General features: G+C 45.7%; 1 protein-coding gene across 4 annotated transcripts in view; it reads left to right on the top strand.

Annotated features, from left to right (window-relative positions):
• Window positions 1–18,752, top strand: part of RNF149 (ring finger protein 149) — a 51,558-nt gene that overhangs the window by 15,442 nt on the left and 17,364 nt on the right. For 3 of the 4 annotated variants that reach the window (XM_089775385.1, XM_089775384.1, XM_089775386.1), the window contains exon 6: window positions 1,892–2,087. In XM_089775385.1, coding sequence (XP_089631511.1) covers window positions 1,892–2,087 — 196 coding nt within the window. Of the gene's footprint in view, window positions 1–1,891; window positions 2,088–9,450; window positions 9,587–18,752 lie in introns of those variants that run through there. The other variant, XM_075917191.2, reaches the window with a different exon arrangement.

Below are 18,752 nucleotides of genomic sequence, written 5' to 3'. Positions count from 1 at the left end.
TTTTAATATCAGTTGAATTTTAAAATAAAACTTTGTAGATACACTTTTCTCACATTCTAGGTTTTGGTAATGATGCATATAGTTGATATTGCTGAATATTTTCCATCCAGACCTTCATTTTCAGTTGCTTATAATTTTCAGACATAACTATTGGGGCTGAAATTTTCCATGACAGATGATTGCTTCAGAAAGCTAATTTCTGAGAGAGTGATCGGGGAAAATGTATTCTGCTCCGATAAAATTTTAATAATTATTTTACTGAGATTTTATCATCATCCTAGTTTGAAGCAGGGACTTGAAGTTTGGCCGAGAGGTTGCTTTGGTGTTAGAGGTACTCCTTTTGCTGTTTTCCAAAAATCACCCAAATTTGCCCAAGTTACAAGTGCTTGAAAAACTGCAGTTGCCCATGGTAAGTGGTTTGGTAGCAGACAGCCAGAGATCTCGTATATAATTGCCATGTTGCATCTTTCACAGCTCCTAGTATGAACCAGATGGGGGGGTGACCATACTCACAGTTGGATTTAGCATGTTCCATTCTAGGGCTACTGGGTCTGAACAGGAGTCTATAATCAGTTGCTTTACTAGTTATTGGGGGCCACTCTAGTGCCAGACAACAGAACTGATCAGGGAAACAATCTCTTGTGCTTTCAGTGTTTTTGCTGTGTCCAAATAGCATGGATGAGTAGGAAGCAGTCTGACTTGATTAGAAAGAGGGGGAATAGAAGATCAGGGTTGATGGGAACTGAGGATGGTGGGCAAAGACAAGAGTGGGAGGTACAGATTGATGCAGAGGAAGATTGGAACAGGTTGGGAGGGATCTGTCAAAATTGTGACCACTATAGTATGCTCCCTCCCAGAACCTGAAATTGAACTAAAGTTTCCAAAGTCTCAATTCCTATGTGTGTAGCAAATAGCTGTGAATGCCACCAGCATCTTTCTCACCAATGTCTGCAACACACAGAGGGTAATGGCCTACCACTATGACCAGTTTTGTTAGCTTAAGTGCTAGAGGTCTCTTGTAGATCTAAAATTCCCAGTTCTGATGTGAGGGTCTGTATGATTCCATGTGGCAGAATTTGTGAGTTCAGTTTGCTTTTTAAAATCTTAAGGAATTACCACCAGCAAACTACATTAAGATAATTTTACGTTTGCACAGTTCAGTGCTCAGAAGTTCGGAAATGTCAGAATAAAAGGGACTCCTGCAATCTTATTTCACCTCCTCGTTGTGTATGTATTATGATAAATCTTTAATGACATAAGTGTCATCTTTTCCTCTCAGGATGGACAGCAGTCACAGGTTGGGTAGTAAGGGAGGATATGTAGGTCTCCTGCCTCATGAATAAGGCAGGAATTTACACGAAAATAGAAGATGGCTTTGTAGCTAAGGCAGTTGAATGCCATCCTAGTAAACTGGATTTTATCCCTAATCTGCAATGGAGTTCTTGTATGATAGAACTCACATAAACCAAACTCTTGATTAAATAATACCTTCCATTTCTCTTAAGTGCTGCAAAGACATTGTAGTATGTCCTTGTCTCCTGGATCAGGAACTAATGGCCAAGATACTTTTGGGCTTGGTAACACAGTACACTAATGGATCTGTGTGGTCCAGGAAAGCTTTTTCTAAATTCTTACGATAAAGCAAGATTTGTGCAGTAATTTACAAAATTGAAAACAAGATCACAGATGATGAGGAGAGGAGCCTGTGTAAGACTCAAGAATGAATTGCAGAAGGCAGGCTGAAAAATATTTTATAAAACTCTTGTATTAGGAAGGGCAAATAATTTTCCTTCAGTAAATTAAATATTTAAAGCTTTCCTTTTGAGGAATCATTAGAAACTTTTCTCATGTCTAAATAATTGCTTACTGAATACTTTGTCTACTTCTGAAGGGTGACCCTGAAGATGCACTTGAAGTTCCAATACCTGAATCAATAAGTGGCAGTGTATCAGTAGGAAGTTTGAGTATTGCTTTACAAGAAGATGATAGAAATGAAGTAAGCGATTTGTCAGCCTCTTCAACCAATGAATCTGTGTTACAATGTAACAGTTTAAAGGAGGATGCAGGTGAAACCACAGCATTACTTGGTGAGTACAATGTAAGGTGTTTCAAATCAATGTATAATCTACATACGAAAACTAAAAGGTAACCCAGCATTGCTTGGTCCTTAACTCAAATAAGTCATAGTTTAACCCATACTCCAATCAATACAACTTTCCCAGCACGCTCCACTTACAATCCCCACTTACCCACCTTCACTCATACGTACCATAAAACCAGATGTTCACTAATCATTGAGATAATTATTCAGTTTGATTAATTGGAATTTTAGAAAATGAAAACTCTTTATTCCTGAGTTGATCTCAGAACTCTCAACATTTCTTGTTGGTGATGGATGGCTTTAGTAAGTAGTACCAGTAAGTAGTGTCGCCTGAAAGACTGGGAATATTTAGAGTGAAAGTTCTTTATTCGTCAAGTGATTGCTCATATCCATTCCCTGTAGGTGTGCGTGCGCAGTGTGCACGCATTGTTGGAATTTTTTCCCTTAGCAGTACCCATTGGGCTACAGGGGAGCCCCCAGGAGTGGCGCTGCTATGCTGGTCCTCAACGCCCTGGATTCCTTCTTACAACCTGTGATGGTCGTTGGAATGTGCTCTTGCTTAGCAAGCACGTTTAGCAGTTACTCAGTTCTAAAGTTCTTTGTTCTAGTTTCAACAGTTACGGTTCTTTTCAGTTCTTTAAGTAGTTAAGTGGTGTTTTCTAGCGCTAAGGACCCACTGTGGTTCTTGTTCTGGGCATGTGGCAGAATATGTCTGACCTCAGGGCTTCAAATCCTGTGAGAAGTGCCAGAGGCCTTTGCCCTGTGGTGACCTGTACTCTGGCTGCCTTAAGTGCCTGGGCAAGGCTCACTTGTCTGAGGCCTGTACAATTTGCAAGGTGTTTAAACCAAGTACGAAGCGGGGGGGGAGAGTTACACCTGAAAATCATTTTAATGGAGGCAGCTTTACGACCAGCAACACAGAGTGCACCAGCCTGGGTGCGGGAGGTGTCAGCCCATTTGCATGCCTCCCCAACACCGCGCAGACATTGGCACCGTTCTCAGTCCCCGGTGCCTCAGAAGAAGAGGAGATCTGGTAGGGGCAGGTCACTCCCATGGCGTGTGCCCTCTGTGCGCCCTCAAGTGGGGCACGTGGCACCATCTGGCGCCGAGCCTGGACCATCTTGGTCAGGCAAGCAACTAAGTCCGCACTGGGATGTCAGCCCAATGAGGGACTTCCCAGAGCCCTCGACTCTGGAGGGTTTTGAGGCAGCCAGGGATCTGATTGGACTGTCATTCTTCCCTCCCTCCCTCCCCCTGCCACTGACTGCAGGCAAGGATTTGGTGCCACCGGAAGTCCCATCAGAGGTTAAGGCACCCAGCGCCCTGGCACAGGATCCAAAGAAACACAGCTCCGCTCTGGTCCCCATACAAGCTGGACTGGCTCAGTGTGGCACCGCCTACAGGGCCAGCATGGGTGGCAACCTCAACCCTGGCCCACGCCTCCACACCGGACCCAGCACCAGGACTAGGGCCTTGACCGGCACCATGTGTGGCACCAGCCATTGCAACCACCGGCCCCGCTCAAGGTTTACCTGGCCCGGCCATGCCCCCATCTCCGCCTGCTCGTCGGCACTGGGGCAAGCCGGAGTAGATGGCTCGGCACGCACCATCAGCCAGATTACCAGCTGCGTCTGCCTCTGCCCCACCCTGGTCGGCCTCTGAGTATTCAACCGACTCAAAGGCGGAGTCCACGTGATTGTCCAGGGGGTCCAGGTCCAGTTGAGGCACCGGTCAGTCTCCCACTGGTCACAGCAGCGGAGTACCTCTGCTCATCAGCAACAGCATCAATGGGCACAGCCAGTCCTGGTAACAGTGATGCAGCAGTCTTGGCCATCACAGGCTCCAGGACCATCTCAGTGGCCATTTTGGACCCCATGGGCCTACCACCAGAGTCGGCATGGGCCCCTCTAGACCAGAGTCGGTCTTCTCTGGGGCTAGGGTACCTCCTTCGGCAACCCCACTGACTTGGTCGCCTACGTCGGGGCAGTCACTTCCGCCAGGCCAAATCTCCCCACGGCCCTTGGAGATGGAGGGGCCTGGTGTTCCAGCCACCCACGGTGCCTTCACAGGTGGCCTCTCAGGTCCTCTCGCAGGCCACAGTCCCTGTGGAGACTGGGCCAAAGGAGTCATTGTCTTTCTCCCCCAACAAGGCCTTGGGCGACACGGTCCCCTCAATGGACTCAAGGGCACATCAGGACCTACTCCACCGCCTGGCCCAGAGCTGGGGGTCCAGGCTGAGAGGGTGTAAGAGGACTACAACCCTACCATCGACATCTTGTGTCTGACACTCTACCGAAGTGGCCCTCCCCATCAACAAAACAGTGGCCAAAAGACCCTCTGGAAAACTCTGGCCTTTATCTCCCTGATGGACAAGGGCTGATCGAAGGTACTTTGTCCTAGGAGGGGAACTAATACTACTTCTCCCATATGTCTCCAGGATCTCTGGTCGTCCAAGTGGTGAACCAAAGGGCAAGGCAGGGCCCGCTGGGAGCTACCCCCAAAAATAGGGATGCCAAGAAAATGGACCAGTTAGGCAGGAAGGCCTAAGCATCCAGAGGCCTCCCGTTTTGCATAGCCTGTCTTGCTATGCCTGTAACACGTGGGCCTCTGTGGATAAGTTTACCGAGCTTCTCCCCAGGAACTCTTGGCCTGAATTTAGAGCCCTCTCAGAGGAGGGCAGGGCGATTTCTAGAGCAGCGCTTCAGGCTGCCCTCTGTGGTTGCATGGGCCATGGCCACGGGGCTGGTTCTATGCTGCAGCTCCTGGTTGCAGGGATCCAGAGTGCATAATTACATAACACCATAACCTCTCCTTTGAGGGCCCATCCTTATTCTCTGAGCAGACATACCAACGTCTGCATGGCCTCAAAGATACCCAGGCCACCTTAAAGTCCTTGGGTATTCACACCCTGGTTACCCAAACGGCACTCCTTCCCAGGCAGGAAGGCCCCTAGGTCTTCTCAGCAGGGCACGCATCCTGACTTTTGTCGCCAAAACAGGAACAGCAATGAGAAGAACAGCAGATGTCATTCCCAGCCGGCCTACGATCAGAATGGCCCTGGATCAGTCAGGGTCCGCTTAATAAGTCCTCATGGCCCTGTCAAGAATTTTCCTCCTGTGGGAGGAGGTGCTTCAGCTCCTCACCCTGGGGGCTGCAGGGGCAGTTCCCCTGGGGTATTGCGCAGTGGCTTCTATTCCCAGTATTTTCTGGTCCTCAAAGCCAAGGGTGGGTTTCGACCCGTCTTGGACCTCGGGATCTTAATGCCTTCATTGTCAAGACCAAATTCAAGATGGGAATTTTGGCATCCATCATTCCCTCCCAAGCCTCCGGAGACTAGAACACTGCCCTCGATCTAAAAGATGCATATTTTCATATTTCTATTGTGCCCCACCACTGTCAGTTCTTCTGCTTTACAGTGGGCAGGGATCACTATCAGTTTACAGTCCTTCCCTTTGGGCTTTCCACAGCCCCCTGGGTCTTCACAAAATGCATGGCCGTCATTGCCGCTGCTCTGAGAAGACAAGGAGTCCAGGTGTTCCCATATCTGGATGACTGGCTCTTACGGGAGTGCTCTACCAACCAGCTACGGGCCCACATCACCTTGGCTCAAACTTTTGGAAGTTGGGACTGCTCCTGAATGTGCCCAAATCGACCCTGGTGCCTACCCCAGTGATAGTTTGTGGGCACCGAGCTGGACTCGACAATGGCCAAGGCCTCCCTCCCCAGATCCCACTTCCTGGTAATCAGGTCGGTCTTCGGGACATGCAGGCTTCTCAATAACCATGGCCACCTTCTGGGCCTACTGGCCGCATGCACCTACGTCATCCAGCGTGCCAGGCTCCGCATGCGCCCACTGCAGATGTGGCTGGCATGGACTCTTAACCTGTCCTTTCACACGTGGGACAGAGTAGTGACAGTCCCCTCCGATGCCCTTCGCTCCCTGCACTAGTGGACCCTGAAGGAGAAGGTCTGTGCCAGAGTCCTGTTCTCTAGGCTTCTGCCAATCCTGCGGCTCGTGACAAATGTCGGACACTGGTTGGCGGATCCCAACTTGGAGACATGCAGATGCAAGGTATGTGGTCGAGGGATGATCTCACCCTTCACATCAATGTCAGGGAACTGCGAGCAGTCTGCCTCACCTGTGTGGCCTTTCTCCCCAGGCTCAGGGGCAAGTCACTCCTCATCATGTCTGACAACACATCGGTGGTCTCCTACATCAATGGGCAGGGCAGGGCCCACTTTCCTCACCTGTGTCTGAGGGGGGCGGAGGGAGGGAAGGAACATTCACCTGTGAGATGTCTGCCCTGATGCAGAGATCCATCTGATTGCCTCCTATCTTCTGGATTCCCAGAACACTCTTGTGGACTGGCTGAGCAGGTCTTTCTCCGGCTACGAGTGGGCTCTCGGGGGGATGTAGTCGTGGGCATCTTCTGCAGGTGGAGGGTTTCCCTGTTTGGACCTATTCGCCATGTGCCAGAACAGGAAGTGCTCGAGGTTCTGTTGTCTCATGGGTCTGGAAAGGGGCTCTCTGGGAGTTGCTTTACTTGTTCCTTGGCCCAGGGGTCTACTTTACACGTTCCCACTGATCCACCAAGTGCTCCTGCGGGTGTGGGAATTCAGGGTGTCCCTGATTTCTCATCGCATCCGCATGGCCCAGGCAGCACTAGTTCTTGACCCTCCTGAACCTATCATGCGAGAGGCTGGTTGTACTCCTGCTAGTCCCCAACCTGATCATGCAGGACTTTGGCAGGCTTTGCCACCCAGACCTGCAGTTTTCCGTACCTCTGTGGCTGATCGTGGCGGATCTTCAATGTTCAGCTCATGTACAGGAGGTATTGTTGGGGAGCAGGAAACCTTCCACTAGGGCTACTTATGTGGCTCAATGGAAGCTATTCTATATCTGGCCTACTCAGAGGGGAGTGTCTCCTGTGGATGCCCCAATCCCCGTGGTCCTGGACTACCCTCTGGAGCTTAGGATACAGGGGATATCTTCCTCCTTGATTGAGGTTCACTTAGCGGCTATTTCCGCTTTCCACCTGGGTGCCAAGGGTGAGACCCTCTTTGCGGACTTGATGGTGAACAGATTTTTTTAAGGACCTAGATAGGCTTTACTCGTTTAGCAGCCCGTTCCCCCAGTGGGACCTCAACCTGGTCCTGTCTAAACTCGTGACCTCTCCTTCCCCCATTTGAACCCTCTGGCGACGTGTCCCTGCTGGTGGTCATCATGTCAGCCAGGCACATGTCCGAGCTAAGGGCTCTTATTTTCGGGGCCCCCCATGTACGGTTTTCTTTAAGGGTAGAGTTAGATTGTGCCTCCCACCCACCTTTCTACCAAAGGTGGAGTCTAACTTTCATGTGTCACAGGACATTTTCCTGCCAGTTTTTTACCCCAAGCTCCACGCATTGGATAAGGAACAGGCATTGCACACTTTGGATGTTAGGAGAGCATTAGTCTTTTATTTAGAGAGAACAAAGCCCTTCCGTAGGTTGCCTCAGCTCTTTGTTGCCATTGCAGAGCAGCTGAAGGGCCAGCCAGTCTCTGTGCAAAGGATCTCCTCCTGGATCACAGCCTGCATTAGGAAATGCTATGGGGTTGGCCAGGGTTCCATCTCCTTCTCTCACAGGCCCACTGTAGTAGAGCCCAGGCCTCCTCTGTAGCTTTTGTGGCCTTAGGTACTGATCCTGGACATCTGCAGGACCTCCATGTGATCCTCTGTCCACATCTTTGCTAACTACTATGCGCTGACACATCAGGCAAGGGAGGATGCTGCCTTGGCTAAGGCTGTCCTCCATTCATTGGAAGGTGAGAACGCCGACTCTGCCTTCTGGGGTTTCTGCTTTGGAGTCACCTGCATGAAATGGACATGAGCAATCACTCTAAGGGTACGTCTAGACTACATGCCTCTGTCTCCAGAGGCATGTAGATTAGGCTACCAGGCATAGGAAAATGAAGCGGCGATTTAAATAATTGCCGATTCATTTAAATTTACATGGCTACCGCGCTGAGCCGACAAACAGCTGATTAGATGTTTGTCGGCTCAGCACTGAAGTCTGGATGCGCGGGTGTCGACGTCAAAGGCATTTGTCGACCACCCAGGTATGCCTCCTGGGATGAGGTTTAGTAATCGTTCTTGAGTTTACTTCAGACTGGCAGTCTGAAATTATGCCAGCCTTGGGGAAAATTGGAGTTAATCAAAGAACTAACAAATTTATGATGGAAGGATTGCTTCTTTTGGGGGGCTTTGGATATGGTTTAGGTATTTGAGGAAGTGCACAGATTGTTTTTCACTTATTTTTTATGCAGGTGTGTGGTCTAAAGAGTCTGAGGGTGGAGTTGCAGTGTTGTAAATTGGGGGCTGCATTAAAGGCAAAGAAACTGCTGTAGTTTTTTGGGGCTCCTTCAAGGCTATTGATGGTCCATATAAGATTAAGGAAATGACCACTTCCTAGGATTGTACCAGGAATTAAGATGCATCAGCCCTGGTCGCACCTGGGATATGATTTCTAGGGCACAATGCATAATTTGGCAGGGCTCTTACTCTGCACTTCATGCTGTAAAATACAAAATCTGTGGCAAGTAAGAAAAAAACTTAAATTTGCCTAACTTTTCTCAAGTTACTGAGACCAGAGTGGATTAGTTCACTTCCAAATGAATGCCCATTATGACCTAAGGGAAGGCCTTAGAAGTAGTCTGTATCAGAGGCAGCAAGTGTGGGGGTAACAGGAGTCGGCTTAAAAGGCAGCAGGGTGGGGGTGCAGGAGAGGCTGCTCCGAAGCAGCCTCTGCCTGTGGCAGGCCCCAGCAGCCTTTGTCCATGGGCTGCTGCAACCCCACACTGCTGCCTCTGAGCTGGTCCCCAAGGTTGATCTTTAAACTAGCTCCTCTCATGGACCGACTCCTGCCTGGCACCCCACACTGCTGCCTCAGATACAGATGTCCTGGGGATTATAGAATAGTTGACTAGCCACTAAGAATATTTTTTGTTAGTCAACTATTCTATTATCTGCTATCTAACATCCCTTGTTCGGGTTCAGGTTTCCTAATTCTTGAGTTGAAGGTGCAGAAGCTAATGTGAAGAGCTATTAAAGTTAACTTAGTTTACTTAATTGACTGACTTAAACCTAGATTAAACTAATATCATTAGAAAGGCGAAGTTTATAGACTAATCTTAACTCCAAACTCCTCCTCCTAACAAACTCCAGACATCCTGTCTTGTATACTATGAGCTTGGGCCTTCCTATGCCCACAACTTCCTCACCTAACTATTCCGTAGGCTGGATACATATGGCCTGTTTGTATGTATTGATGACATTAAATCATTCTCACTTGTGTTATTTCTGTTTTTATAGTGAGCTTGGTCACTTTGAGGGTGGTCTTGGAAGCCACCTATGCCATTAAAAGTCGCTTTATCCTATCATCATCTGTCCAGGTCAAAAATCCGGAATATATGCAAGTTGACTTTGCTATCTGAGTGAAAGGTCCCAAATATATGCTGCTTTGCCTTATATCAACATAAAGGATATGACCTGTAGATCCCTTGTTAAAGCTTCACTGTAAATGTACTATTAAGTAATTAAACCAGAATTCATGTAAGAAAACAGATATGTATAGGCAAGCAAGCAGGTTGGTTCTATAGGCTACACAAATTGTATTTGTGTTCAAGGCATTCTTGGTGGAAGGCCTGTATGTATATCATTTGCTACCAGTACTTGCTCAACTTGAAGTTCATCTGTTTCCTTAGAGTTTTTGCTGATGTTGATAATACAGTGTCAGAGTGGTTATTTCTTGCTAAACACTTGTCACTGTTTTGAAGTGTCCATATATGCATTCACTTGTGCACTTTTAAAAGTCTGCAAAATTAATACAACAAATAATTGCTCTAAAGGTGATTCCTAAGAATTGGTTAGATTGTTGCTCTTTTGTAACAGTTGCAATTTAAAATTTTTTAAGACTGTTTGACATCCTCGTTGCGCTTATTACTCCTAGGGCTCTTATGTGCTTACTGACCTGGTGCTAATGGAAATAGTACTCTTGGTCATCACTGACAGGACCTTCTTGGAAAAAATTAAATCCAGAAAAGACAGTGGAAGCAGCAATATTCTAAATGGTCAAAATCTTTGTCAATGCCAGTTTCTAATCCTTTGGCTAAAGCTGACAATGCTTTGAAGGCACTGTTGATTGAAGAGGGCTAACTGCCTCCTAGAAAATTGAAGTTTATTTTCGTTTTGAGTGTATCCATTCTGAAGACAGTCACATTTAGCTGTGCCTCAGACTTGTCAGCCGTCCAATTCTGTCAGTCTCTACAGTTCTGACTTTGAAACCCAAGTTGGTCCCAGGTTCTACTTTGAAGCCCAGTGTTTTGCAGTTAAGCATTAAATGGAATCTCTCTAGCTATGAACTTTTTAAATAGTTTTTGTATTGGACTCAGTGGAATGGAAAGTTCTTTATCCAGAAGACAGGTTTCCAAAATAGAGCAAGTGGCTTTGCAAGTTTCAATTTGCCAATCTGGGAAAGTGATTGTCATCCCAAGTCTTAGAGTTTTGATGGCCACTACCACTCCCTCTTGTCTCAGAATGAGACTGATGCATCATTGCATATTTCAGGCTTACACATCCAATAAGGACAGTCTTCAAATGTTTATCACTGTGCTGCAGAATGTTCTTGGTTCACTGAGGTGGTGGCTGAAAAGATCAGATTTCTCAACTGTCCTGTTCAATTGTACTTCACAATCAGTTTAGGAAGCATCTGATGCTATCTTAAGTGGAAAGGGAGCCCGTTTAGGATGGCATACAATCTGAAGTAGATAAGCTTTTTGAGAAGAGTTGGCATGTTGGAATTAAGAGCCATTCATTTGGCTCACAATCATTCATTCCTCATATAAAAGGGAGGGTTGTTCAAGTAGCATCTGATGATACAACTGTTACTTATTACATGACTAAACAAGGGGAAACGCTTTCCAGTTGTGCACCAAAGTGCCCAAGTTATGGGATTGCTACATTTTTCGTGAGATTTGGCCTTTTGCCTTGCATTGCGCAGAGGAGAGCATTGTGTTAGCAGATACTAGACTACATGTTTCTGGCGACAGTCTAATCTACATGCCTCTATCTGGCATAGGAAAATGAAGCAGCGATTTAAATAATTGCCTGGGATGTTGCATACCTGGGAGGTAGACAAATGCCTTTGTTGACCGCGAAGCGTCCAGACTACCGCACTGAGCCGACAAACAGTTGATGGGCTCAGCGCATCAGCCATTTAAATTTAAATGAAGCGGTGTTTATTTAAATCGCCGCTTCATTTTCCTATGCCGGGTAGTCTAATCTACATGCCTCTGTTGTCAGAGGCATGTAGTCCAGACATACCCATAGTCTCAACAAGACGCTTCCCAGATTCACAAGTAGTTCCTGAAAAAGATTAGGTAGCTCAGACACTTTTTCCCACTGAGGTGGACCCAACACAAATCCTTTTACTACAGGAGTCAATAAAGTATCCCCTTCCTTTCTAAAGCAGGAAGGCACAATCAAGTCCATGTCAGATACCTGCCCTCTGCATTGGGAAAAGGGACTCTGTTCGGCTTTTCCTCTTTCTCCAGTGATTCAGAAAGTGGTAAAAGGTTGGTCAGAGCTATAATGAGATCACTTTCCCTAGTTCAGCTGAGACAGAATTGCTTCAACTCTCATTGTGTATGTATCTTCCTCTCTCAACATTTCTCACATAATGGCAACAAGGCAATATCCTTCACCCAAACCTTCAGTTTCTTCATTTGACAGCCTGAGCTATCAGACTGACTAGTCTTGAGCAGTCATGACCTTCATTATTACAGAGCAGACGGTTTAATTTTAGGAAACTGTATATTAGAAAATGTTACTATTTAAAATGAGCCAGAACTGTTTGGATGGGAGGAAAATCTGATTTTCCTGTAACAGCTTCCATATCCTATGTTCTGTAATGTTTACTGAACGTAAATCTGAGTTGTCTAATGCTATAAAAGTTCACCTGGTGGCTATTTCAGGTTTTGGTCAATAGTAGATCACCTGTTGTACATGATTCTGTTAAAGATTTATGAAGGGGTTATTTGATCAGGTAACCCTTGAACTTCTTGAGGGAGTATTTTTATTTATCAAAGCAGTCTTCATAACTGCTGTAAACAGCCAGAAGGGTCGTATATTTTCTTGGGCTTTTTCCAGCTGGGTTAAATAGTTCAAATTGTTCATCCTTCAGTGTTAGGGATGAACAGAAGTTCAGGGGTCTTCTGTTGTTTTATTCATATAGTGCTGCAACAGGATCTGTGGCCTGTTTTAAGCAGGTTCCTATTTTTTAATTTGCAAGGCTACTATCTAAAAGTCAGATTACACATTGACAAAAAATTTTGCTCTGTATCTAGCTTCTAGAAAGAATGCTACAGTTGGCAGAGAAGGTTACAATCATTTAATGAAAACTCTGTTCCCATATCTGGGGGTGGGTGGGATCTGCACTACTTGTGAAAGTAGTCCAAAGTGGTAATATGCAAAGAATCTCTAATGAGTTAGCTACTTGAAACCAGAACTTTTTTGAGGTTACTCTGCATATTCATATCACTTTTAATGATTGCACATGTGCATTCCAGTCTAGCTGTATGTGTGCCTCGAGCACAATTGCTGAATTTTTTTCCTTCAGTGATCCAATGTGGCAGTTTGAGCACATTCTGCTGTAGTGCACCAATAGCATTGATAAACATTGCCCAGCCAACTCTACACCCTGTCAGTTCCTTCTTACCACTGATGATGGTTGCTGGGACTGCTGTCCTTGCGTTGGCAAGCTTTCTGTGGTCTTTTTCTTGTATCTATACATAATTAGTTGTCAGTTTGACATTCTGTAACTTCATGTTTTAGCAGCATTTTTATCAGTTTTCCATGCCAAAATATTCCTTGGTCATTAGGCTTTAGGTCTAGACTAAGACTATGCTTCTGAGCGATCTGCACTCAAGCTGCCTGAAATGTCTGGAGAAGCTCTCATTGGATACTGTTGCCAGATCTGTAGAGACTTTGACAAGCCTGAAGAAGAACCAGATGGAGTTTTTGCTCAGGGAGGCAGCCCTGAGACCTCCATCTGAGCCAGGCCGGTCAGAAATGGCACTCAGTGCCTTGGCATCAGTAAGGAGTACTCTTCTACTGCACTGGAGTCCCAGCACTGATCACCATCTCATAGGTCCTAGGAAAAGGTACAAGAAACTCCGTTAATGGACAGTTCCTGACACCAGAGGTGGTCAGACATGGAGATAAGAGGTAGAGTGTGAGCTAAATCTGTCTATCACAGAAGTCAGCACTATCAAGTCTGTTTCCTGAGGAGCTGTTTACATCTGTGACTCAGTGCAGTACTTATGCTATCTCAATTCCAACCACATTGGAGATTCAGAGGATAGCTGAGTTAGTCTATACAGGATAAACTTAAAAGACAACAAATGTTTTGTTAGTCTATAAAGTGCTACCAGACCATGTAGATGGTGGTATGAACTTTCATGGGCACAGCCCACTTCTTCAGATGACTGGAGTTTTAGAGATGTTTGCTGCTGTCAGATTTTTCTCTTGCCATTGGTACTGGTATCACCAGCAATACAAGTCTGCATTATTGGTTTCAGGAGTCAGGAGGGAAGCCGTTTGATCCCATCATTTGGTACTGCACCCTTTGGTATCATCAAAATGAAACACATGATGCTTGCTTTAGTGTGGACACTTCTGCCTTTGCATCTCTCTGCACCATCAGTGGAAATCACGTTGTTGTGCTCACCAGAAGTTCTCATTTGTCTGTCTTCTCCTGTTTAAGTCATTCCTACTGCTTTCCCAGGCATTTATACTCTTCCACGGACCTGAGCTTAGGAATAGGGTTGAACACATGGCCAGGAAATCATTGAGGACCAATGCATTCTCCCTTTTGGAACATGTGGGTTTTTCCCTTCTTAGTTTCCAGGGCTTATTTCAAGTGCTCTTATTTGCCCCTTTTGAAAAGAGGGGTGGCATCATACTCATGCAGAACCTCCTCTAGACTCCCATTCTGAGTCCATTACTGTGTGACCTTAAATCTCCCATGCAGGTGGAGGTAGTGAGTCTTCCCACAGCCTAGAGGACATTTAGCTACTGCAGGTCTGTCAAAAGTAGACCTGCCTCTGTGAGGCCAGTATGGATTCTGTTAAAACCTTGTGGAAGACTTCTGCATTCCTTTCCTTCACCTCAAAAAGGGCTGAGCAAAAATATTTTGTTACTGTCTAGGGTTAATTTCCCTTCTTCCCTGAATTCCTAGTGGTATCTGGTACCAATGAGAGAGAACAACTTTTTTTGTCAGTAAATTAAACTATGTACCTAGGGTTTGGCAAATGGCTTCATTACCACTTTGAAACTGTAAGAGTCATTAATGTTCTGCTAATAGGCAGCTGGAAGGCTTTTTCCACTTTTAACTGTATTAGGGATGTAAATGTTTAACTTTAACAGGTGAGGCTTACTGGTAAGGTTAACCAGTAGGGGCTGGAGCAGGATAATGTTCTAGCCCTGCAGGGGGCTTGTTGTGGACAGTAGCTGTATGCTGACCAGAGCATCCCCTGACTGCAGTGGGGGGCTCATCTGTCACCTTTAATCCATTAACCAATTACATGGGATTTTAAACTCTATCCCTAAACTATATATCCTCTCTGGAAGAAGACTCACCAGGCCGCAGCAGCCACAAAACAGGGATAGGAAGAGACAGGTGGATGGATGTGAAGACTCAGTTGTGCCCTAAATTTTCAGAGGCCCTAGGCAACCAATATATACCATCCTTGCCACCATGGATGTAGAAGCTCTATATACCAACATCCCACATGAAGACGGATTACAAGCAATTAGAAACACTATCCCAGAGGACACTACTGCCAACCTGATAGCAGACCTATGTAACTTTGTTCTCACCCACAATTATTTCCAGTTTGAGAACAACTTATACCTCCAGATCAGCGGCACAGCCATGGGTACACGCATGGCCCCACAGTATGCTAACATCTTTATGGCTGACCTAGAACAACGTTTCCTCAACTCCCGTTCCCTTTCACTCCTCCTCTACCTACGGTACATCGATGACATCTTTATGATCTGGACGCATGGCCAAGAAACACTGGAGATATTCCACAGAGATTTCAACAACCTACACCCCACCATCAACCTCAGCCTGGACCATTCTACACGAGAGATCCACTTCCTGGACACCACCGTACAAATCAACAATGGAAAATTAGACACCACTCTCTACAGAAAACCCACCGACTCATACAGTTACCTACATGCATCCAGCTCCCATCCAGAACACACCACACGATCCATCGTCTATAGCGAAGCCCTTCGATACAACCGCATCTGCTCTAATCCCACTGACAGAGACCAGAAGCTTCAGGATCTCTACCAAGCATTTATAAATCTCAACTACCCACCCAGAGAAATAAAAAAGCAAATTGAAAGAGCCAGACGAATACCTAGAAACCATCTACTTCAAGACAGACCCAAGAAAACCAACAATAGAACACCACTTGTCATCACCTACAACCCCCAACTTAAACCTGTCCAACACATTATCAATAAACTACAGCCTATATTGGAACAGGATACCATACTCAAAGAGGCTCTGGGAGACAGACCCATAGTCTCCTATAGACAACCACCTAACCTCAAGATGATTCTTACCAACCACCACAGGACATACCACACTAATACCAACCCTGGTACCTTCCCTTGCAACAAACCCCGTTGCCAGCTTTGTCCACATATTCATTCTGCTGATACCATTATTGGACCTAACCAAGTGAGTTATAAGATCAAGAACACATATTCCTGCGCATCCAGAAATATAATCTACGCTATCATGTGCCGAAAGTGTCCGTCTGCTATGTACATTGGACAAACATCTCAGACACTTCGCCAAAGGATTAATGCCCACAAAACAGATATCAGACAAGATCACAAAGAGAAAACAGTTTCTTGCCATTTTAACCAGAAAGGACACACTCTCAATGACTTAACCACCTGCATTCTGCTACAAAGACCTTTTACATCTGCACTTGAAAGGGAATCCTCTGAACTATCATTCATGTTAAAATTCGACACTTTCCAACAAGGACTTAACAAACATTTGAACTATCTCACCCATTACCAAGATAGTTTCCCCAATTATCACCTCTAATACCATTAACTCACAAACATCCCACTCTCCCTACCTCTAATATAATCAATTCACAGACACTTACCTTCCTTCCACCCCCTTCCCACCCCCCCGCATCCCCCTTCTGTTCTGCAATGTGATTTGTCCTTTTCATATTTGTTCATTTTTTTAATTGTATCCTTTGGTATATATGGTTGTGACTACTTTCTTCCACTATTTGATCTGAGGAAGTGGGTCTGGCCCACGAAAGCTCATGATCTAATAAACCATCTTGTTAGTCTTTAAAGTGCTACATTGTCCTGCATTTTGCTTCAACTACCCCAGACTAACACGGCTACATTTCTATCACTAGGCAACCACATATTCTGTGTAAGGATGGCCGTGGCTATTCTGCACCAGCTGCCTATCAGAATCCATAGAGAAAAAGAAATAGGTGTGATAGACATCGGCCATCACCCCGGTCTAACTCGGGCGGGGCAATTCTGGTTCCACCCAGACATCAAGGGAGTTTCCCAGCAGATGTCTTGATGGGACAGTCAGAAATGTTTTACCACTTCCCATGATGCCAGATCCTTTCTCCTTTGCTTACAAACCATCTTTCCCACTTCCTCCGTTCATGGTCCCGTATTACTACTCACTGTTGGGTGTTGAGCATGATGGAAGTGAGGAACACTGTAGTAAATTTCTGCTCCTTTTGCCCTACTCTCTCTCCCGTTTCCTCTTTAGGAACCCCGTTCAGACATCTGGCCTGGGAGGTTCAATATGTCCTTTGGTTGAGAGCTGGGGAAAAGGTTCTGCAGAAATTAAGAGGGAAGGAGGGATTTTCTAAATCCCTAAAGCCACGGGAGGATCTAACTGATTTTGTGTTTTAATTTTCTTGAGATAGTTAAGCTAAGTTCTTTATGCTTGCGCTAGCATCCATTATCCCCTTCCTGGATCCTCACTATTAAGAGCTGACTGTTTTCATATACAGTATACATATGCCAAAGACACACCAAATTTATAGTGAACTATTTCCATTACCAATGCACGGTCCTCCTATTTGGCCTGTCTGCAGCTCCCTGGCTATTCACAAAATATGGTTATAGTGGCAGGCTTATCTGTGGGATATTAGGGATATCTATCTGGCTAATCAAGGGCTGCTCCAGAGCTTAAGTAATGCCCAGCATTGGACTCGCCCAAAGGGTATTTTGGGCCTTTTGGTGAATGTAGAGAGGTCTGCTGCACAGGTTAGAGTTCATTGGAGCAGTATTCAACTCTGCTTAGGCCAAATGATTAGGGGTTTGGAACAGCTGCCATATAAGGAGAGATTAATAAAACTAAACTTTTCATTTTAGAAAAGAGGTGACTAAGGTGGGATATATGGTAGAGGTCTCTAAAATCATGACTGTGTGGACAAGGTGAGATTTACTAGCTCTCAAACACAAAAACTAGGGGTCACCACATGAAATTAATGGGTAGCAGATTTAAAACAAAGGCAAGTATTTCTTCACACAAAGCACAGTCAGCCTGTGGAACTCCTTGACAGAGGATGTTGTGACCAGGGCTTTAACAGGGTTCAATAAAGAACTAGATTGAGGGAGAATAGGTCCATCAATGGTTATTAGCCAGGATGGATAGGAATAGTCCCGTAACCTCTATTGTCAGAAGCTTTGAATGAGTGACAAGGGATGGATTCCTCAATGCTACCTGTTCTGTTCATTTCCTATGGAGCACCTGCCATTGACCACTGGCGGAAGACAGGATACCAAGCTAGATGGACCTTTGGTCTGATCCAGTATATCCATTCTTAAGAAATTTTATGAGGCTTTTAGGTCACAAGGCCTCATGAATTTACATGGTACAACAGACAAGGCTGCACCAAATGTGGCTGGCCTCAGTGTACTTGCCAAACTGCCATAATCTGGACCTCCATTCACAGTATTTTCTTGGGTTCTTGTCTTTCAATTGATGGCTGGATCTGCTCACTGTGAGGTTGTTTCCTGTATATGCTCTCCATTGTCAATGCCCTCGTGTCAGTACTAGTGTAGGGAGCTCACCTGCGGCCCCTCAGAACTCAAGGACTTTGTGAAGTAGTCCAGTGAAACTTTCACTCCCCATCAATAAGGGAAGTGAGTGGTTTGCCTGGCCAGTCAGGATTTCCTGACCCACTTTAGACACTTGTTTGTGCTCATGGTTGAAACTGCCACCATGTTTTATTTCAACAGGCAAGGAGGTGCTAGCTCTTGCCTCCTTTGTCAAAAGTGAATCCGCTATGGAGGCTTTACATATCTTATCCACAGTAGCAGAAAGGCTATCTTTATGCTTTCTCAGTATCCTACTTGTGCAGAGTACTGCTAAAGATCAAATGGGACCAGGCCCAGCTTATGCTAGTGGGCCATACTGGGGCTAACATTGGTTCTCCACTCTGCTAGGCCTCTCAGTGGAGATTCCAATTCTGCTTCCATTACACCCAGATCTGATCTCTCAGCACCACAGTCAAGCTGCTTCACCCAAA

The sequence above is a fragment of the Pelodiscus sinensis genome, chromosome 1, assembly GCF_052426305.1.
Source record: "Pelodiscus sinensis isolate ZL-2025 chromosome 1, ASM5242630v1, whole genome shotgun sequence".
NCBI classification, from domain to species: domain Eukaryota; kingdom Metazoa; phylum Chordata; order Testudines; family Trionychidae; genus Pelodiscus; species Pelodiscus sinensis.
Note: the sequence above shows the minus strand (reverse complement) of the source record. Positions and strands in the feature narration are given on the sequence as shown.